Here is a 22,847-nt window from a genome sequence, read left to right as displayed (position 1 = left end):
AAAAACCTCTTATCGCCCCTCGGTTTAAGTTTGTTTTAGCCGTGAAAAATAAAAATAAAACTTAGTTTTGAATTGATCTAAAATTTTTTTTAAGATATAGTTTAAGTTGCCCGATTTTCGAAAATTAGCTTCGTTAAAAGCTTGAACGCCTTAAGGAAAATAGTCGAGTGGCGTGGGATAATAGCAAAATAGAGTCACAGGCGGCATTGTAGGTTATTTAAGGACAGAAAATTAGGAGGGCAAAAACAAGTTCTTCTCGATGTCGTGGCTTTATTCGATTCGGTGAGCGAGAACGGAGATGCAAATCTCTTGTTGTAACTTCAACAACAATAGGTCAAAGACCATCTGCTATTATACGTCATACAGTGGCTGTCATTCAAATATACGTGAACAATTCGGAATATATCGTCTGTCGTATTAATTCGATTTTCTAATTTCGCAGTTTCGAGTAGCCAAGCGAAAGTCTTCACCTTGAATTGAATCGACTCCAGTTTAACAGTTTCGTTTTATTCCTGCAAATCATCGAGAGAAGAGTGATCTTTATCTGAGGGAGCGAATTTAATTATGACAGTCATTTAGAGACGTTTTAAAGCGAAGGGAGGTTTCTAAACCTTCATCAATTAGCCATATTGAAAACGGAAAACCCGCTGGGAAGAAGAGTTTTACACCGTTGAAAGCTATGAGTTTGATACGGTTTCTTCGTCTTCTCACCCGAAAGAAAGTAATCGACAATGATTTATCTAATTCTCAGCTTCGCCGATGTCTTGATCTCTTCGATTTAACTTCAATTGGTGTCGGTGCGACGGTTGGAGCAGGTCTGTACGTGGTCACTGGACAGATCGCCAGAGATGTCGCCGGACCAGCCATCGTGTTGTCGTTCTTCATTGCCGCTGTTGCCGCTTTCCTTTCGGGGATTTGTTACGCGGAATTCGGATGCCGTGTCGTAAAGGCAGGGTCTGCTTATGTGTACACCTACTCGTCTTTAGGTGAGATATGGGCATTTATCATCGGCTGGAACATGATTCTAGAGTATGTGATCGGTACAGCTTCGCTCGGCCGAGCCAGTAGCGAGTACATCGACTCCATTGCCGGCGGAGTTATTCGAAAATTCTTCATCGAAAACATCGGGGCGTTTAATGTATCTGGCTTGGGATCGTACCCGGATTTTCTGGCTTTTATTCTTGTTCTTCTGGTGTCCATGATCGTTGCTAGTGGAGCCAAGCACTCGGCCGTATTCAACAAATGCGTGACCACGGTTAATATGCTGGTAATAATCTTCGTGTTGGCTGTCGGCTTGTTCCATGTCAACCCTGGCAACTGGGTTGGCAGACAACAGTTCCTTCCATTCGGAGTGTCCGGAGTCCTGGCTGGTGCTGCGAGCTGTTTCTACTGCTTTGTCGGCTTTGATGTGATAGCAACAGCCAGTGAAGAGACCATTAATCCCAAGCGAGTCATTCCTCTCTCTATCATGTTGTGCCTTGTTATCAGCTTCCTTGCTTACTTTGGGGTTGCGTCCATTTTGACGTTGATGGTGTCCTATGACAAGCTCGACAAGTTCGCCCCCTTACCAGAAGCTTTCAAAGCAGCTGGTGTCCCCGCAGCCAAGTATGTCATTGCCGTCGGAGGGCTGTGTGCGTTAGCAGGTTCGCTGATGAGCGGCATCTTCGCTGTCCCAAGGATCATGTACTCCATGGCTAGCGATGGTCTCCTTTTCAAGTTCTTCGCGAGGATCTACGAGCGAACCAATGTTCCCCTGATCTCCATCACGTTCGCAGGGGTACTTTCAGCCCTTCTGGCCCTACTGCTAGACCTAAAACAGCTAGTTGAGATGCTGTCAATTGGTACCTTACTCGCCTATACCTTGGTCTCTATCTCTGTCCTTGTGCTAAGGTTCCAGCCTGGCGTCGAAGACGTTGATTATGACGAAGACACCTCGAGCTCAGTGCGAAGCTACAAAGTCATCTGTTGCCAAAAGATGCTGCCGGAATCGAAAGGTACCGAGTACAAGCCTTTAGAAAGCGTGGCAGACGACAAGAACCAAGAAATTAAGGCATCCGAAGAACCATCCACATCAACAAGTCATATTGCCAATGCTGCCATCTCGCTTCAGGTAGTGGGTCTCACCGGTTTCTGTGCGCTGCTCATAGCAGGATGGGGAGATTTAGGGGACGGCGAGGCATGGGCTGTATTCACAGCAGTTTTCCTCGGAATTCTCATAATATTTGGTTTTGTGGTGATGCAGCTTCAACCTAAAAACAAAGCAAGATTCCCTTTCAAGGTTCCCTGCATACCGTGGCTTCCCATCGCCAGCGTCGTGGTAAATCTGTTCCTACTTCTCAAGTTGTCTGTCTGGACATGGGTACGATTCGGTGTTTGGATGATCGTAGGTAAGCTCGAATTTTTTTTTCTTCTCTTTCCAAACCAAAGGTGTGTTCTTTAAAATCGATATATTGATACTTGATTGTTCTTTTCCTCGTTTGATCCCCATTTTTGACCCCGATTTTCCCATTTTTACTTCTTTGGTCTCCCAGTCTCTGTATTCTTGAACTTCTTTTCGTATTTCTTTTAATAGAATCATAGAACCAGCATATTTTTCAATTATGAAGCGCTGGTAACGATTGAAGCAACCATGAAACATTTTCGACTTCATTTGAATTCGTAATTTTTCTGGATATATGATGTTAAAGTGCTCCGACCTTGTTTTAAGCCGCCTAAAAGAAATTCAAATACATGTATATTAAATGATATAAAGTTGTCTCTACGTTTTGGGAGGCTTTGAAACAAACTTGAGGTTTTTCGAAAGAAAATTCCGAAAACTTCAAAGGTGAAGATGAAGACTTATGCTCAACGTGCAAATTAACAATATGGGTTACTTCCAGAGTATTTAAGATTTACTTTTTCAACATAATGGGCGAATTCACTTTCGTGTCGAAGCTGATAAAAAACGCGATCGTGTTGCCTTTTAAATATGAGAACGCGGAAAAAAGTATACAGTATTGGTGGTCATGGATTTAAAAGCCAGATCTGAATAAGTATTATTTTCCTTTGTTCTGGAAAAGGTCCATTTATCAAAAAAATTTAGCATTTTGTGTTTCAAATGGAGTCTGCTGGCAATGAAGTTAATTTCTTAGAATTTCTCCTTTTGTATATACCGTGCGGGATGCATTTCAATAACAAAGTCATCTTTGCGAGAGTTATCGCCTTCTTCATTGCCAGCGAAAAGAATCAGAAAATTAGCAATTTGTGTCTGCTTGGCTTGGTTTAGATTCTTCAGCTTGAAATTGAACTGATAACTTAAATTTTCGCGTCAATACTTTCAATTTTTCTTCTTCAGTGATGGCATTTTCTGTATTTTGTACAAATATCTGCTCTTGTATAAAATGCAATTAACGTCACGGGTTAATTTTTTTTTTTTTTTCAAAAACCCTTTCTTTTTATCCGAGATATTTATATAGTTTTCATCTATAATCTTCAACAAAACGATAACAAGAGATAAACTACTTTCCTGTCTGGCTGAAATAATTTTTCTTTTATTCGCGTCATAGAAATTTATTCGAGTTCAGTAGTCGAACAGTTGTTGCCCACCTCCGCGTGTGACGCATTTTTATTGAAAACCACTTCGAGCTTTTAGCTTCCTCGTCCGTAATACAATATCGTCGAAAGATTAGCTATTTCAGTCTCAGCTTTCTAAACAGTATTAATCACATCCTTTATCGCTGCAACTATTACTGCTAGAAGTCTGAACTTTCGGGTATTCCTCGAAAGCACATTTTCATCACCGAGAAACGTAATCAAAACAATAAATTCCACTTTGCGGAAGACACGTTTCGAGCCGTCGAATTCTAGGGTACGTTTTTCTTCCGTATTGAGACCTATTTCTCCTAAACTTTTAAAATCTTCCTCGCCTTTTCCTGGCGATTGGCTACAAAGTAAAATGTGTTCAGTATTTCATCGAATTTTATGCCTGACAGAGGTTACTTGCATGCAGGTGTTTACGAAGATAAGATCGTCGTGGGTGGTTTACTCGCGCGATCTCGCGTGAAACACCGTCTTATGTTTCCGAATTCGATAAGAAGGCACCAAGATCTCTTAGAAAAGCTATCATTTTAATAAATTATCGACAGAGAAAACAGGGTTTGCAGTCTGCTACTAGTTTTTTTTTTTTTTACCCTTTTAAAGCGAAACCGGAAAAAACGACAGATAATTTTGCGGGGGAGGAGAAATTATCCTTGACGATATCCCTGACGATCTTTATCAATTTCTTCTACACAAGGTTGCCACAAATCCGTGCCATTTGCTATTCATTTAGGCTGTGGTTAGTGGAACACTTCGAGGAGAAGTGTTAAACAATTTAGTACCGTTCAACCGATTGAAATGATCTCAAAATTTTCGAGAGATGTTGCTACGATAAAATACAGCTATCATTAAAATGAAATTTTACGTAGCAGTATGTTACGCAAGGCGAAACAATGTTTTCTTGTCGCAGAGAAAAAAATTGAAAATTGTTTGAAAGCATCCTCAACGGATCTTCCTAAATATATTTCCCATACATTTATCGCTGCCGCCTTTTTCAGATGTCACGCAATGCTCCTTTGAAAACACGTAACATCCCAAAAGAAGGTGGCCATGGAGCCTAATTGATCTTCAACGTGAAAGAAAAATTGTACAGAAGAAAAACAGTATGAAAGGAATAGACAATACTGGGACGAGGGATGCTTGGGATGAAGAAGATTGAAACGGAACGCAAAGACAAAATTTCGTCAAAATTTACGAACGGTAACGCAACTCTGACAAAATTAAACACAAAGACCAAATTGTAGTTTGCTTTCGAATGTCTTTTCTGGGTTTGTTGGACTAATAGTATAACCATTTTATGCTGATCTTTCTATACATCTTTCACTTTTCTTCACATAGGATTTGTTATTTACTTTGGCTACGGAATAAGGAACAGCGCCGAAGGAATTCCGAAGCAAGACACAAACGACAACGATTTTATTCTTCAAGGAACACCACCTGTGGGACAAGATATACACCAAGTTCAGCCCAGTCATACAACTGATGAGGAAAAACCTTTAGCAGCAAGCTTCAGTGATCCTTCTTAGAGATTGAATCTCACGAAATTGTCCTTTGCCGCCGGTTCTTGAATGTAGCGCAACGATGTCACGCAATAAGGCTCTCAACATCGTTACGTGACATTCCAGAAAACGGCCAAAGAGGAAACTAGTAATTTGTTTGAAAATTTTTGAATTGTGTGTTAAAATATCGTTATTATTATTATATGAATCTAAAATCGGTTGTTGAAGAAATTTTGCGCTTTGGCAGACTTAAAGTTCTCCGAAATATCCTCAAAATTAGTTAAACTCTCCACGCCAGGACTAACGCTAAAAAAGCTCCATACAATTCCTTATAATAAAATTATAAGGAATTGTATGAAGCTGTCCGGGATACTTATAGTGCAAGTCCTGTGTGTCTTCTCATATTTGAAATATAAAATTTTTCTTTGTTCTTTCAACCTAAAAGCAATATCCATATTTCTTCTTCTGATTGAGGATGTAGGATAGTGTTTAAGGTTGAATTCGTGTTGTAAATATCACTAAAAAGAAAAAAAAATTGATCTGGAACGAAAAATATGCTCGCTACTTCAGAGAAATTCTGTTTTAAAAAAGATGACACGAAAGTGTGTTTCACAAAATTTTGTTAACTCTAAGCGAAAATGCCTTCAAAGTAATGACATCGATAAAATGTACCATTAACATTTGGTTTGTATTATAATTATGTTCCTGTAAACAGTGGCTAACGCCCCTGAGAGTTTAATGGTATTTATTTTTATCTTCAAGAAAAAAAGATAGGGAGAGTGAAAATTTCATTTGGGCAGCTGTAATTTCCGTTGAGACACTACTATTTTACAGACTTAGGGACGAATGGGCGTATTTGTTGCATCCCCGCTTAATTTAACTCGAGATCGTCGCGCAAAGTCTCTCCTCGCTCTCACTTCGTGGATGTTTCCACGCGCCTGAAAAACGCCTAACAAATGACGCCCTTACTGAAAGCTACAATGGCATGTACTTCTGAAAATGTGAACCGTTTCATGCTGTAGTTTCTTTGACATTTTTTGCTGAATTTCACTTTATAGATCACGTAGGCCCTTGTTGTGATAGTGATTTTTCTTCATAGTAAAGTTTTGATTTGAGTCACTAATTATTTGGAAGTATGTCAGTTCATTTTAGGAAACACTTTAGAAAATATGGGAGTAAAAAAATCGTTCGAGGTGTAACAACGCACTTTTTAAATACGAACTCATTTTAAGTAAATGATATTGTGGTTACGATTGCGCAAATTGTGCCGTGTGTGCTTTTTAGTACATTTCACTTATTTGTTGACCAAATGGTCTAGTACGGGAGAAGTCTATCACCCACGCTAAGCTGCGCAAAGGTCTCAGCTGGCCTGGGCTGCATGTACTGGTACAGAATTAGTCGCAACTATGAAATTATTTATATTTTTACTACTTATCTCATCGTTACTTTTTTTTTGTTAGTTTGCATAGAATTATGAAGCTAGAGAAATACATCCCTTAAATGACCTTATGGTGACATGTGATAATAATCTTTCACGACATCAACAACTGAAAAAAATAATTTGTGGGTTAGTTAAAGGGAGTTTAAAATAGCTAATATGTTATCTAAGAACTCTATAACGGAGTGGTCAATGAAAATCATTGTCGCTAATTTTCCTTTGCAAGTGTTTTCGTCTTCTGAGAAACTCTGTATCTTATCTCCTCCAAAGTTTAGAGTGTCTGTAACCCAGGTCATTCTCTCTAGGGACCAGGACATATCTTCAGCTCTTCTAGTGCGCCTTTTCAATCAGCCATTCCATACCTGTTCCATTGCAGTTTTAGGGCGCTTTCCATCTGACCAAGATTTACTAAGGCTCATTAGCGACTAGAGGCTATCTGTGGTCTTACTTCATCGTTGCTTGGCTGATTCGTTTTGTTTGTTTTAAGGCAAACCACGTTACTCGCTAGCAAGTCAAACGCTCCTACCAAGGTAGAAAGCCAAAATATTTTTGATGCAAAGTACCCAGTAATCCTTGCATAACTGGGTATAAAATTTAACGTTTCCGTCATGCTCTCGAAAGCGACCACAAAAAAGAGCAGCCCAGTCTTGATGTTATGAATGTATCTTTGGCGAGGTTGTGATTTTTGGTTGGCGAAGTTATGATTGTTAACCAAATAAGCCTTTCAGTTGTTTTTCAAAGAAACCGCGCTGCTGCGTCAGTGGGGAAGGGGGGGAGTTCAAGATCATTAGGTTTTCTCCGAAGAAGGACCAGCACTCAGAACACCAGCTTCAGAAACTCTTTGCAGGTAACTAATTAGGGACTATTTAATTTCAACAGAGTAACTCAACAACCCAATACAGAAAACGAAAGCTTTAATTGACATGATTTGCGTAACTACTGAAAGAATGTCGAATATAAACAAGCAAAGATATCCGCACAAGATATCTGTCATAATAGCCTTATGTACAATCGACTGCCTTTTCCACCTTAGAAGTCGTGTTATCTCCGGTGTCTCCCATGGTCACGTCCTTTGTCCCTAGAATTCCGGTAGTCCACTCCATTCCTATCACGATGTCTGTCGTCCCGTTTCTTCTTGTCTCGCCCACGTTCATATTTCATGCGCGGCCTCTTAATGGGACTCCGTGATCGACTTCGACTACGAGAATACGGCGATCTACTTCGCGCCTTCTCCCGTTTGTAACTAATAGCTCCGTCAGTTCTCCCTTTCTTTTGCACGTAGTCACCGTCGTATTTCCGAGGTCGTGATCGTTTTTCATCGTCCCTTCCTCGGGGCGGGCTCCTTCGTCGTTTACTCTTCGCTTTCTGTTTTTCCGGGCTTTCATCGCTGCTTTCGGAGTCACTTCTGCTGATGTTGTCGGGGCTGATCGACAAGCTGTAACTTCTTGATCGACTTCGACTTCGGCTGGGAGTTGGACTTCTCGACCGGCTCCGAGAGCGGTGATGGACGGGAGATCTACTTCGGCGATTTCCTCCAGAGACTGGACTGCAATGGGAAAAACAACAGAGAGAAAAATAGTAGTGAGCATCAATCCGGGACTCTCTTTTGGGAACCAGGAGGTTAGCTCAATTGGTAGAGCGACGGACAGTTGTGCGGGAGGTCGAGGGTTCGAGCCCCGGCCGGACCAACACTCAGGGTCTTAAAATAACTGAGGAGAATGTGCTACCTCTCTGTATAATATCAAGAAATGGATAGATATTCTAGTCTTCTCGGATAAGGACTATTAAACCGTAGGCCCTGTCTCCTGCAGGGTTACGGATAGGAGACGTTAATTTCCCACGCACGAGATTACTGTGTGGTGGATGTCCTTCCCTGGGATGGGATGGGTGGGTATATCTGCCGAGATGGGCTGTATTGCTCTTTGCAGATTAAAACATAGATGGATAGATACAAGGCAGCTGTTTGTCCAAGCTTAGGCGGTTGATGAGCTTCTCTACAAATGCGGACTTGGGAAACATTTCACTGGGTGCCTGCCCCGATTCAGCCTTAATAGAATAGAGACAAGACAATTATCTATCACATTCAAATGCTTAGTGCACGTTCTACATTGTTACCGTTCTTTGTAGTTCGTCCTTTTGTCTTCTTCTACCCTTGACGAGCTCTTCTTTTTGCCATCCATTACGCTTGCAGCGGATGGCGACACTTTACTGGGCGAAGAAGGCTTCGACCCTGAATAGACGATAAAAGACACGAGTTTGTCTTTACACAAGATGCTCCGACATGTACGTCGTTAACCTCTAAAACTCGATCAGGAATCCTCAGCCCAGCTTTCCTGGCTATGTTAATTGAATCATATTGAATAGAGGTCACTCATAGCGATAAGTGTTTACCTGAGCCATCTTTAACTGCTGTGGCTCCGCCTGACGGTGACAGATTAGGAGTAGAGTTGGCTGCCGTGCCGTCTTCTGTTTTACTGTCACCCTTCTTCTGAGCGATTTTATTACGAATTTCATTAACATCCTTTTGAAGTGTATCAATGTTGGCCTAAGACAAAATAACACATTAATTTACTTAAAATAGGAAGACATACTTCTGGGTTTGACTTAATAAATATCTGACCATCCGTCGTGTTAAACGGACCACGTTCTTGTTCTTTTACAATAAATAGCCAACTTTCATGGAACGTTTTAGTACTGAATGCTTGCAATTCATTCAAGGCTGCAAATAACTAACGGGCAGTCGCCGGTCACGTTGTCCGGTCAAACATGCTTTTGCTAGGACACTACCCGTTTCTGGCTGGTCAAATTTTAACAGTCGGAACTCTTGCGATAGTGAACCCAGATTGCACAGTAATCCTTTTACAACTAAAAAACAACTGAATCCAAGTAGGTCTGGCAATAACAATTTTAAGTCACTAATTTTACTACTCTTTACTGCAGAAGCAGCCTCGCATTGAGTACGTGGAACGATTACGCAAGATACAACCGCAATTGTCCGTTTTACTTTACATCTGGCAAAATCACTTCTAATTAAATATTACACTCAGAGCCCGTTTTTTTTAAAGTTACAGTTGTGAATTTTTGTTAGAGTAAAAGAGTGGTCGGATTCTCCAGGTTTTGGGCCTTTTGCTCGCTTTTTGCACTTTGCAACAAATGCTACTTGGAGTATTCTCGATGCAACAAGATTATTTTTCGTGAGGGTGCTTTCCGATCATTCAATCGATCAAACAATCAATCACTTTATTTAAGAGTAAATGATGGTATCTAGCCAAAGGTAAAACCCTCTACTAACTGGGAACACTTAGATAAAGTAAATAAAATAAAGGAATACACGATGATTTGCTGTCGCGACAGGACTTGATGACATCGCGGAAATTTGCGACTGCCGGGAATTTCTCGACCACTAATTTGTCTACTTTTATATTGTTTTTTTCTTTTTTCTTTTGGAAACATGACTGTGTCCCTCGTGATTAGCAAACAGTTAAAAATTAAAATTTCTTTGAACGAGTCGGTAAAGGACCGGACAAGATGTCCGGCAAACCAAGGATTTGTCCGGTCAGTACCCAATTTTGACCAGACATTGTCAGTTGACCGGCCGTTATTTGCAGCCCTGTCGTTGCAGAATATTTTTCGGTTATGAAAACAGGAGAGCGTGAGGTACAAGTCGCACTCTCATACATCAAATACAGATACAAATACATCAAATGGAGGTAAAAGAAGAAAGAAATTGCGGTAATTTCTCCTCTCATATATTGAGCCTCGTGATTTTGGTACAATCTTCGGCGTTCCAATAATTCCCTTGAATACAAGAGCACAGAAGCACAGAGAAGCAATGTCATTACCAACTCAAGCTGCAATTTTACCTTTGGTCGTAGATATAAACTCAAAAGAGTTAAACTAATTTTCTGCAAGAGGAAAAAAGAAAAAAACAAAAAAATATCAGTTAAGTCAATGCTCAAGACCCTTATGATGTCATTGTGACAAGCAAAAAGGCTTTCCACATGATTCACTTAAAAAAAAAAACTTAATTGAAATCAATTATTACTATCGAGTATTACTAACATTAAATTTGCACCTCAAAACAGAAACGAGAACAAGAACAACTCGAAGAATACCTCAAGATCTTCTAATTTAGCACCAAACAATTCCCACCAAGGCGGTCTGTTTGGTAAACTTATCTGAAATAGCCAAAAATATGATATAAGTATCAACAGTTTTGTAAACCTACACATCCAATAAATAAAAAAAATTTTTTCTCCTCCTTTACATACCCCTAACTGCCTTGCTGAGAGGAATATACAGGCACAGCCAATGGTCTCAGGAGGGTATCTTACAAAAACATTTGTTCTAAAACTATCATTCATAAAATTCCTGTGATGGGAAAAAAGGAGAGATGATAATCAGTTAATAAAATTCCTGTGATGGGAAAAAAGGAGAGATGATAATCAGTTAATAAATACAACAACTGGTAGCACAATAGGCTTGATTACCAGCCACTGTTTGGGAACTGGAGACCATGTTCCCCCTCAAAGAGACTCTTCTCTCTTCTTGGGGAGGAGCAAAAAAGACCCGAAAGAGTGGTGTAAACCGAGTCTATTAGTATAGTACCAGGGATTAGGTCAAATGTTTACAGATTGAAAAGAACAAACAGCACAGGAAGAACCTTACTGTTGCTTCATGCACCACCACCAATAACTTAAGACAATATCATTAATAAATTTACAAATAGTCTTAATCAATAAGGTGATAATGCTGATGACTGTGTGTCTCTCAAACTTCAAGTGATTAGCATCAAATTTCTCCCAACACTAATAACCCTAAATCAAACATTACAGTCATGAGAATGAAGAAAATGATTCCAAACTAAAGATTTTGATTGGTATACAAATTCTCCTTGTAAGTATGAGAGGAAACATATAAAGAACAGTAAGGAGAACTTGTATACTGTTGTTAGGGTGTAGATAATCGTACATACCAGGCAGACTGGACAAGTTCTCTCTTTTCTTTGCTCTCAAGGATTTCAAGATACATTATTATGATCTAAACAAGAAAAATAACATAATCTAAGCTGACACCTGCGCCAGAAAACTATAGATTCTGTGTTAGTTGTTGTTTATAAAAAAAAATACACCTGGAACAGGGTTTGTTATAGGTTCCACTCCTATATAAGAAAATTAGCTCATCACACCAAAGGAAACAAACAATGAATCCCATTGAATCAATTGAGCTAATCACTGCTTCAGAATATAACAACAAAAAAGGTGAGAGAATTTGGGCAGAGTTCATTGCCCACATCTTTCGATTTGATTGTTTGGTTTCATGCATGTCACCCTGAAAACAGCAGTGACACAGTAATATGACTAATTAAACAAAGTTGCTTTCTTGTCAGAGGAAGAAGACAGAAATGGACTGACAATGTTAACCCAAAACAATGGAAGAGAAAGTTGTTAACCCTTAAGCTGTCACGACTATCTAAGACAGAACTTCTCATTGCAATATCAATACAAGATCTAGCAAACAAATGATAAGGATGAAGAAAAATAAAAATTAAGAGATTAGTTGAACTAATACCAAATTCTCTGAATTAATATCATAAGAATTGAGTGGAAGACAGTGCAAATAATTACTAATGAGATCCTGAGAGTGAATTGGTTAAATACAGTTTCAATAAAATTATTGATCGCTGATTGTAGGGGGAGTGGTATTGGTACATACCTTATGGGGATGTTTTACATGAACACAAAACCCAAGTTCCTAAAAATAATGAGAGTAGAAGTGGTTAATCATTTAACTGAGTCTTACAATCAATAGAAGGAGTTCTATATCAAAGCAAACTTACCTTCAATATCCTTCTTTCAGCTTTGATGACTTGGTTTTTAAGGTTAAAGTAGGTGTTACCCATGTACTCCATGGGCTGAATTGTCCTGAAATATCATTAGTGATTAAACATTTAACCTTTCAAGCACAAATTCAAGACTAGCACTGCTCCGATGCCCTGCAGTGCTAACTCCAATCAGCCTTGAATCTCTCAAGTCACCTGGACAACCAGTGGTAATGCTTTGACAACCATGGAAACACTTAGATCAACAAAAATGCTCCAGTTTAACAGAACCTAGCTTAACACTTAAGCCATTTAACTGTTGTTGCATAGGATATACTACACTACAGTTTACTTTCTAAATATTAAATATTTTAGAAAAGCTGCTACAAAGTTCTTTTTTAGACATAGCCTAATTTGCCACATACCAGTAACATTTAAACTTAAGATGATTACCTAGTTACAACCACCTATATTTTTGACACAAAAATGAACATTCCAGTTAAGTCTCCAGTCTAGTCTCTGAGTAGACTAGTAATAGAGATCTTCCTCTCAGCCATGGTAGCAAGCTTTCTTCCAAGAATACTCCAACCTTGTTCCCAGTTGAAACTTGAAAGTTCTTTCTTTCCTCAATTCAGTTATGGAGCTAAAATTTCCAACACAGCACAAGCAAAACTTGTTCCAATAAGTCCACAGCTCACATAAAGATGGCTGTTCACTGGTTGACTGCAGGAGACACTTTGTAGAATTAACATGTACGTCAGCATTTAACTCTATCCTTGCTCTCACCCTAAAAAGAGAGGGAAGGGATCTAGCTTTAGGAAATCAAATCAGTTGGTTAATGAAGAGATCACCATAGTGTCTCCTCTAACTCAATCCTGGAAGTAATAGATAATGACTTCAAAATTGATTTTGGAAAAAGAATGCGAGAGTTTGAAGTCCTCATTATTATACTATATCCAACACAAATGCAAGAACTTGTTAAAAAGGAACAGACAACCATGGAAACTACGGCAAGAGTCAAGTGGTTTGCTTTTCATTCAAACAGGAAATGGTCACTTAAGTACTGTAAAGAGGTATATAACAGCTGTATAAAGCTTTTATCTCTAATTGCCAATTCTTTAAAAAGAAGCTTGTCCTATCAGAGGTAAAATATATCCCCAAACTGGATTGTTCGTGTAAAATAAAAACAACGATTTTTGGTGCATGCACGTTTCACATGAGAAAGGAGATTCAATGATATGATTGACTCAACTAGACTTTGGTTAGTTCACAGCTAGAGATGGCAAGATGAATACATTGTGTGGAGGCAGCATGGCTGAGTAGTCAGCGTGTCAGATGCGCAATCCACTGCTCCTGGGTTTGAGTCCCGCAATGACCACTACCTGGATTTGTTTCACGGTAGCGCTGAGTTCAAATCCTCAACCACACTTGTAAATAGCCAACTGGTTTGCCTCCAGCCAGTTGGGATTCTTAACAACTTTATGTTTAATTTAAATTATTTGTTTCAGTTGTTTGCTAAGCCCCACTAGCATTTTGTGTGCTATAAACACTGCCAAGGGTAAAATAATTTTTTTTTTTTTACAGATAAATAGAATAAAGAAAGACATCATTCCTCAACTCTGAGGAGTAAGGAAATGATGTTTTTCTTTGTTCTTAATCAAACATCAAGGTTCCAAGAATAAAAGAAATGATCACGAACTCAAAAAACTCACAATTGTTAGACAAGTTGTCCTTTAAGTACCATAGGAAATGTTAAGAGAACAGTATGGTTGATATGCATACTGATGTGAGGGTGCTAAAGGATTACAAGTCAACTACATTATCCTTAAAGGATCCCTTCCAACCACAATACATTGCGCGTGCGATATGTGAAATCCGCCATTTTCTCTGCCATCCGGTATTGGACAAGTCGTGAAGTGGAAAGAAATCCTCGTTCATCCGAGTACATTTGCCTCACTGAGGTCTTGAATTTCCTCAATCGCGTTCCAAATTTATTGTTCTTTCTATTTGACTAGTTATTTCTTAATTATTTTTTCTGTTTGGGCGTGCAGGGTATTGTGGTTGGAAGGGATCCTTTAAAAGCTAAAAAAAAAAAAAAAAACAAACAAATTAAACCGTCTGCAACGTTTCACAATTATTACTTGCTACATGTGACAACCTGTTGTATTTCTGATCAGGTAACCTGTCCACTGCTGGTGAAGTTTATATACCAGAGAGATAGAAGTGACAGAATATTAATTTCCTCATTGCAAAGATCAATGAAAATCTAGCAATGTTTCCTCAAAAAATTTACCCAACCTGTGAAGATCTTCATCTCAACACCTGATTACACTTTGAGTGTGCTCATCTATGTCTAAAGATTGCACGACATCATCTAGACAGTTACCAACTTAATTAATTTCTCACATCTGAACAAAAGGTCCAAAATTGAAGATCACAAGTGCAAGTGCTTCCCATTCACACAAGATGCTAATTTCAGTTTTGATTTTCATTTGAGCATTTGTGACTCTTTTCCAGCACCTTGAAAGCCTTTAAATGGTAAGCTACTACTGATCTATATCTCAAAAGAATAACATTTTTTCAGGTTACAGGTCTATAGGAACACAGACTTCACAACTTGATGTGCACAAAAAACAGTTGGAAAAAAAGCCCTTCCATGGGCCAAAAAGTTGAATTGAGATTATCTCAGAAAAATGGTAGAATACTTATCAGCTTTACTAATAAGAGTATTTTCCTTACCCACAAAAAATATTCTAGGTATGCAACAATTAGTGTAGACACTTTGGTATAAGTGAGGAATACCTTTTCCCTCTCGCGCCACTTGAGTATCTTGCTTTTAGCGCTCGAAAAAAATAAGAAGCACAAATCCTCAAATATTTCTTATTCTAGGCACAAACTGCTTGTGTTTTATCCACCCCTCTTTTATTGGCATATGCTGTAATTGGTAGAATTGGTAAAAAGTAAATAAAATCAATAATGATAATGATAATGGCTTACGTCAACAAAAATGATAGGGAAAAGAAACCAGCTATGATAACATTTGCCACAATGTTGGTCAGTTCTCAAGATTTTTCGGTTCAGCGGTCTATTTCCCAGTTACCTTAGCTGCTATACCTGTCTATTTTAAGATTTTCAAACATGCCAATTGTAGTGTTCTACAACTCAGCATCAATTCCAAAGTGAAATTTTGATGAAGGATATTTGAATAGCAATACCCTTGTAAGGCTAACCTTGCACATTGGAGTTACATAAAAGAGTAGACATTTCCCATTGAGGTTAAATGAAAGAGTTACTTGAAAATGCTGTCTCATAAAGCAAGAATAAAGATGGAGAGGTAGAGCATTTCTTCTTCGTTATAGAGTTTGTGAATTTAGAGGAATTGGATAACCTTCCAACTGATAAGAAAAAGTTGAGAATCACTAAATGCTCTTCAAGCCAAAGCACAGGGATGATACAAATTCATATACTTTCATGTACTAATATCTAGAGTGGGCAGCAAAGTTTAATGATAAGTGGCATAAGAACACAACAGAATAATTTCACAAAGAAACAAAAAATTGTTGACCATGAATTGTTTTCATAAAAAGGCAAAAGAAGTTTCCTCACTAAAGCTATATATTCTCATGTAAGCCCAGAGATCTGGCCTACATTCATCAAAATCTGAACCTGCTACTGCAGTTCTAATAACATACAAAAAGACTGAACTCTGAAAACAAGCGAGTACTGTACACAAAGTCCCCAGCAACATTTAAGATAACATCAATTCCAGGCTGTCATAGACTGCATTCCATGTACACAGTACTCATATTCATTTCCTATAACATCTTCCCGGTAATGAAAAGAGGTGAGCTCACTCTAATGATCCTTGACAACTTTTCCTTGACAACTGAAATGAATTCCAGGGAAACATTGGGGCTCAAGGTGAAAAAAGAATTTTCCACCAATGCAGATGTTAGGTGCTTTGTTACACATCCAAAAGGTGGAACTTAGTAACCAAGCAAAAACAAGGGCATTTATAGCAGTACAAGCTGTATTTTTTCTTCTACACCACAAGTTTAAAAATCTGGTCCTCCAATAAAGTAGAGAACTGTTTTTTTTTTTTTTTCAAAGCTGCTCCACTGAGTTTTGAACAAGTAGTCACAAATTAATAATGTGTAGAATTGCAAACAAGTTCAGATAAGAGTGCTTGAAGAAATCGTGCCACAATCACACCACTGGCCTCCGCCGATGCTCCAATCATGAGCAACACCTGGAAAACGATCACCTTCAATAAATGTATCTTGGAATTGGGATAAATCTCAATTTATGTAAGGTCATGAGATTACTTATTGGCAAATCACAATCATCTTTAAATGAGGGACACTATGCTTTCTGCTTCAGAGGTTAATACAAGGTCTGGCAGGTTTGCAAGTCAATCTATCAAAAAGAATTGACTGAACATAAGGAGTTACCTTTTGCAGAACAAGTGGAGCCTCCTTTAGAAGGTTGTCCACAAAAAAAGTGTCAGTGACTAAGTGGGTGCAGAGGACACTCTCTAGCATTTTGGACAAAGATTATGATATGAACAACCAACCATCCAATGTCTTAACAATTGTTACTAATTACTAGAGCCCAGTTGTTTGAAAGCCAATTAGTTCTAACCCAGGGTTAACTTTTAATCCAGGATTCTTTATTCCTTTGTCCAAAAGCCCAGTTGGGATAATTTTCTCTATTCTTTTAGAGCTTCCAGATCAATGGTTATTTCAACCCAGCTTGGAACAATCCAGCCCAGGGGACCCTACTTTTGAGAATACACATACAACTGGAAAACCAGTTGTTTCCTGTAGCCTTTCATTATTTCTACCTTTTCTTACAAAAAAGAAATCAATGAAATCTCCTATTCTTCCTGTATGTAGCTTCATAGGTCAGATGATAGTGGATCCCATATAGTAGACCACAGACAAAAGTTAAAGGGGGGGGATTCGCTTTGCTTGTACTAACCAGAGTTAGGGTCAATTTGTCAAGAGGTCTGTGTCCAAGACCCGAGTGTCATTGTGTTTTGTTCTTGGGATCTTCACTTTCACAGCTCCTCTCTACATCCAGGAAAATAGATGGGCACCATCAAACAGTTGGAGCAGCCTGATCAAATACTAGGGAGTAGGGAGTGAGGTTATCCTGTATCAGACAAGCATCCTATCATGCGGGAGCAGAGATACTCCTGGTTGCTTCCTGCTTTGGAGACCAACATAAGCTTCATCTCTTATGTGGACTCAAGTGCAAACTTCACCTTTGCCTCTACAATACCCGAAGTTGATGTATGTTGGGGAAAAAGAAAGTAAAAGTGGGTAGTGTTGACAGCTTTCCATACTACAACCATTTTAATCGCCCTGGCAAGTGAAAAATATATTTGGCATATATGTGGCTTACGTCACCAGTTGCTGACCAACAGATTGAATTAATCAAACAAAACAAAACAAAATAAAAAAACTTGAAAAATTCATTAACATTTGGTCAAATTATCAAACATACAAACAGTAACTGCTGTCTTTCTTTTTTCCTCTTATGTCATTCTCAAACTCTCAAATCTAAATCTTGTTAAACATGATTTTTCACCCTGTCTCACTAAATCTTTGTTGCTACTGGATATCCAAGTCTTTTCCTTCTCTTCCCCTTGACCATTTTTACAATCTTAAATCAGCAGGCAAGTCAACATTTGATATGATAAAGACAGGAAAGACAATTAACTATTAGAAGACCTCACAACATATCAAAAGAGCAAGCTGCACAACAATTGGAGTACTTTAACCAGTCCCACAAAAATGTAAACATAATACAAAACTTAAGTTGTTTAGTTTTCTTGAAGTCAAGTAATTTCTTTTTCAACTTACTATTGCTTCCAAAATTTATGTTAATAAGTTGATGTTGATAGAAGCTACAACGTATAAGTAAATTTTAGATGTACAGGGTAAACTAAGGAAAAGTTGACTAAACCCTGGAGAAAAAAGACAAAAGCAACTATCCAATAGCTTTTATTCATGACAGATGTTGGCTTATCTCCCAGCAAAGCATGAAATTTTTACAGAAGGCACTGTATAAGTAAACTGAATGGAAGCACTCTGCTGTTACAGTTATGAAGTTAGGGATTTCATTAGAAGCCAGCAACTGGTGAATTCTGGTGGCTACTCTCCACAACAGAGCTGGCTACTATGGCCATTCCACCTCCCAGTTTTTGCATGTTTTTTGGGAAAACCTTCAATTTATTTTAAAGGCAGTCATCAACAATGGTATGGTTGTTGGGTGATTTTTGTAATGAGTTCTAACAGTTCAATCAGCAACACGATCGGTTCGCTGTGCACCATGTTGAATGGAGAGAAGAGAAAAACTGGCGATGAATCTGCCTTGATTACTGCTGAAATGTCTTCTGCCTACTTATGTCCTAATATTCACCTACTTCCAAATTAATGAAATCCCTAGAAGTTTCGTGATAGATTCAATACCAAATTCAAATATAAACTCAATTTCTAAATTGGTCAATTCTACTTTTGAATTAAGCTAGTTTTATTTCAAGTAAACCCATACCAAGTACAAACATGAACTCCAAGAACACTGTTTAACCAGGGAGTTAAATTTGCACCTAATATGGGTGCCAACGCAACTACATTTTTCACTTTGGTGACCAATTCTGAAACTTAGTCACCAAATTGGCTACTAGATCACCTCACCACACCTTATCGAAAAATATAGTAAATACAAAGATTTCTAAAATAAAATCTGCTGAAACTTCTTCTTGGTTTGTTTCCTATCACAAGATACCATTTTAATTTAGGTAACAATTCATGGATATATCATAGTTTTTGGGAGATTACAGCTACTTCCAGAGTTTTTTTTACCAATTTAGAAGCCCAAACCATTTATATTAAATACCATTCAGTGTAGAAGTCTTCTGATCAGTTTAATAGTTGAAAGGAAAAAGGGGCTCACAGAATGCACTTCTTGCATTCCTTCATATAACAAGGGCACTATTGTCATTGTAATAGTTGCACAAGATTCTATCTAGTATAATGTCTTCATAAAAAATAGACAGTCAAAGACTGCATGTGGCTACAAGTAAAGGGCAATTTTTATAGCAACTGTAAACAACCTTTTGGAAGTGGCTACCACTTTAAATATATACTACTAGAAAAAGTTAAATCATTCTCCATTAACCCTCTGCTATATTGAGGAGGACAGTATTTGAAAAAGATATTTGCACAAAACAAAAAATGTCCTCAAACCAGCAATCATAGCACAAAATGAAAATGCAACATCTTAAGTAAAATTAAACTTAGAAGAAAGGCTTACCTTTACTGTTCTGTCAGCTTCCGCCTCTAACTAGTAATGATTCACACCCACTTGAATTCTTAACTGGATACCACACCAATGATATAGACAGGCCATTAATTTTGCCCCTTGCCCTTTTGGTGCAAAGTTTCCACAGAAGAAAATTCTCCGTATATCCAATGTCACATTGCCTTTAACATTTGAACTCCAAAACATCCAATGAACTTCACATCGCACATCATTTCCAGCACTGTAAAGCCATTGCTCACTTTTCTTTTAACATAACTCTAATGATGGCAACAACTTCCAAATTACACAGTTGCAGTTCTAGACATGACTAACATTTGATACAATCCAGGGATATTTGCTTGGAATTAACACATATGTAGTTCTTATTCCAAGGCCTCCTAATCATCTTTCTTTGACACATTTGACAGGTTCATGTTCCTTGACTCAGATATTGTAAAAGAAATATTACAACAACTGAACTGCATTTCCAAGAATATAAAAAAATACATAGCAGTACCTTTAAGGTCAGCTTCAACCTCATTCCTAAGAAAACCTACCCTCACCTATCAAAGAATTAAGATCAACAGTAGTTCTTGAACAAGGAGTTCTCGCATGTTATCACCTTAAACTAGAGCATTTTTGTCAACTTAAATTCAACTTCCAAGAATTTTGATGGGCTGACATTACGTCAAACCTGAAAAAATTTACTCGGAGATAAATATACTTTTACATGTGCCCTGCTTGCCTTCTGTTAATGCAGACCATTGACCAATGGGAGAAGCACCACTTCAGTCCAATGTTGCCAAGGTAACACCAGACCCATCAGAGCTGGTTTAGAGCAACACAGAGGGTTGGTGCGTTGGGTGGTGAGAAGGTAGCAGGCTGCTGGAGTTAGCAATGACAGCACAGAGAAAAAGAGAAAAAAGCCAAGTCAGTTAAAATTCTAATGTCTATTGATGGAGTCTGAAAATCTTCTGACCACACTTTATACTAAACAGTGACTCGATAATCATTCCAAATGGGGACTAAATGTCAAAAAAAGACAATGAATTTCACTGTTTAAACCTTAAAATATCATGAATTATTTTCTGATGATTTCCCATCTGCAGGTACACAAATGCATGTCTGTACCCTCATGGCTTTTAACTTGTTACTTTAATCACCTGCATGTATTTAAGAAACCTAATTTCAGTTTATAACAAGGTAAGCCTGTTAACTTTGAGAAGAAAGTGACAATGATAATGAGAACAATAATACAATCATGCAATATAATCAAAGCCTTAGTTGAACTTGGCTCAGACGGAGGGATGTGTGTTTTATTTCCCAGAAGTAAAGGAAAAAATTGAAGGTATTTGATAACTGAATGATTCAGGATTCATTTCCCTTGTAATTATTCAGTTTTCAGAGATGAAATAATTACTGAAATTTTAAAAAATATGCTTGAAAGTAATCTTTAATTGCACTAAGGCTTGGGATAATATATTTATAAAAACTCTTTCTGCTTTCACTGCACTTCAATCAATCTGATTTTGAGTTGTATCATGGCTGAACTGTGAATGGAACTCCTAACATTTCAGAGTAATGACTTCAGGACTTCCAAGGAAATTGAAAACCTTGTTTTTTTTTTCAAAACTGGTTTTTCTTTCAGCAATCACACCCCAAGAGTAGGAGCTGCTTTTGAAAAGAAGACTGCAAAACTATTAAGATAAAAAATTGCCTTGCAGCAAGTTTGACGTTCTCAAAAAAGGAGTGATTCTCTTCAAATCAACCCTGATAGTGACCAGAAACAACATTTACAGAAATTTTGGAGTAAAAATTAACAAAATAACAGTACTGCACAACAAATGTACAGTACTGCAGCAATTACATGAAGAAATAATTTAATTTTGAAAACAGCCTAATATTTTGCACCAAAAAGTAAATATCAGGCTTTTATAAATGATGTACTTGAAGACTTGTAGTCTAACAAGTTGGACAAACTTCTTCAGATCTTTTATGAGAAAAAAAATTTGATTTTGGACATTTTTTTCACTCATTTTATTTCTTTTGTGGCGGAAAACGTTAGGAATTTTTTTTTGGTAAAACACAGGAAACAAGAGACAATCAGATTTTCAAAAACACTTACAAAGTGTTCAAGAAGTAAAATCACGACGGAAAAATTAATCAGTTACTATTTAGTATTGGTCGTAGCATGGACTCTCTCCCTTGGCTTCTCCCTTGTCCCCAACAAATGCACAAATATTTACCTGGCATTCCTTCTCTGTTTTATGTGATGAAACACGTTAATCACGTCCCGAATTCTTCTCGGGCATTCTTCGATTTTTGCAGCGAGAAAAATACATGCCATGGCGTATATCTGCAATGCAAGTTTATGAAGACGGTAGGTTCGGCATGAATTTTGCGTTTGTTAAATCACTAATTTTAATGCAAGACGGATTAGCCTCAAAATAAAACTTATTTTTCACTGACCCTGTGCATAATAAGTCAAATAGAGGTGTTCAGTAAAATCGATCATGGACACTTTACAAAGCACATGCACGCAACTTCGCCGCAATAGATATAAAAGACTGTTAAGAATTTTCTTTCACTTAAACAAAGTTGGAGAAAGGTTAAATGGGTAGACTGAATTTCATCTCTGTACCAGAGTTAAGATAGATATCCAACAGGAGAACTCTTATTAAAAAAATACTCAGAGGATCAAATTAATGTAAAGAAGAACTGCATACAATCCATGTACAACAATCATCCAATTGCTTGCACGTTAAAAGTACTTTAACTTACCTCGCAGTCGTGTTTTACGAGCGACTTACTGTAGTAAAACCGTTGAAATAACACTTGAGCTGTAGCCATAGCTACCTGAAGGTTCCAAAGCAAAGAAACTCAGCCCACAACATCAACGTAACTCAAGTTTCCAAAAACCAAACCGGAATTATACCTACCTGAGGTAATTTCAGCAAGATGCCCGCCACCTGAATATACTCGCAACCTATGATTCGTAAATCGATTTCTACTTCTTTATCTAAGCCATCTTTCGATGAAGGTGTATTCTGAAGTTGTTCTTCGTCAAGAATGCAGTTTTCAAGCGAAATAACTACGTCGCCGTAGTCCGATTTGCCGGTAAGAGCGGCCATGTTCGATAGTCTTATCCGACGTTCTTGCGACGTCACATTCTCCTTCTATGATGTCACGGTTGGAAGCACGTGCA

The 22,847-nt window shown here is 38.0% G+C and overlaps 2 protein-coding genes across 2 annotated transcripts; one reads left to right on the top strand and one right to left on the bottom strand.

Annotated features, from left to right (window-relative positions):
• Positions 1-367: 367 nt before the first annotated feature.
• LOC111329387 (high affinity cationic amino acid transporter 1) lies at positions 368-6,725 on the top strand. Its single transcript, XM_022934083.2, has 2 exons — positions 368-2,387; positions 4,915-6,725. Exons 1-2 carry the CDS (start codon positions 680-682, stop codon positions 5,100-5,102), a joined length of 1,896 nt encoding a protein of 631 aa, XP_022789818.2. The 5' UTR covers positions 368-679; the 3' UTR covers positions 5,103-6,725.
• Positions 6,726-7,410: 685 nt separating this feature from the next.
• LOC111329361 (cyclin-L1) lies at positions 7,411-22,804 on the bottom strand. Its single transcript, XM_022934043.2, has 12 exons — positions 22,582-22,804; positions 22,424-22,498; positions 21,889-21,998; positions 12,353-12,437; positions 12,229-12,267; positions 11,489-11,553; positions 10,785-10,884; positions 10,629-10,691; positions 10,377-10,418; positions 8,905-9,058; positions 8,629-8,743; positions 7,411-8,059 (listed from the first exon to the last, which is right to left on the bottom strand). Exons 1-12 carry the CDS (start codon positions 22,771-22,773, stop codon positions 7,555-7,557), a joined length of 1,545 nt encoding a protein of 514 aa, XP_022789778.1. The 5' UTR covers positions 22,774-22,804; the 3' UTR covers positions 7,411-7,554.
• Between the last annotated feature and the right edge of the window lie 43 nt (positions 22,805-22,847).

This window comes from Stylophora pistillata, chromosome 8 (assembly GCF_964205215.1).
Source record: "Stylophora pistillata chromosome 8, jaStyPist1.2, whole genome shotgun sequence".
NCBI classification, from domain to species: domain Eukaryota; kingdom Metazoa; phylum Cnidaria; class Anthozoa; order Scleractinia; family Pocilloporidae; genus Stylophora; species Stylophora pistillata.
Note: the sequence above shows the minus strand (reverse complement) of the source record. Positions and strands in the feature narration are given on the sequence as shown.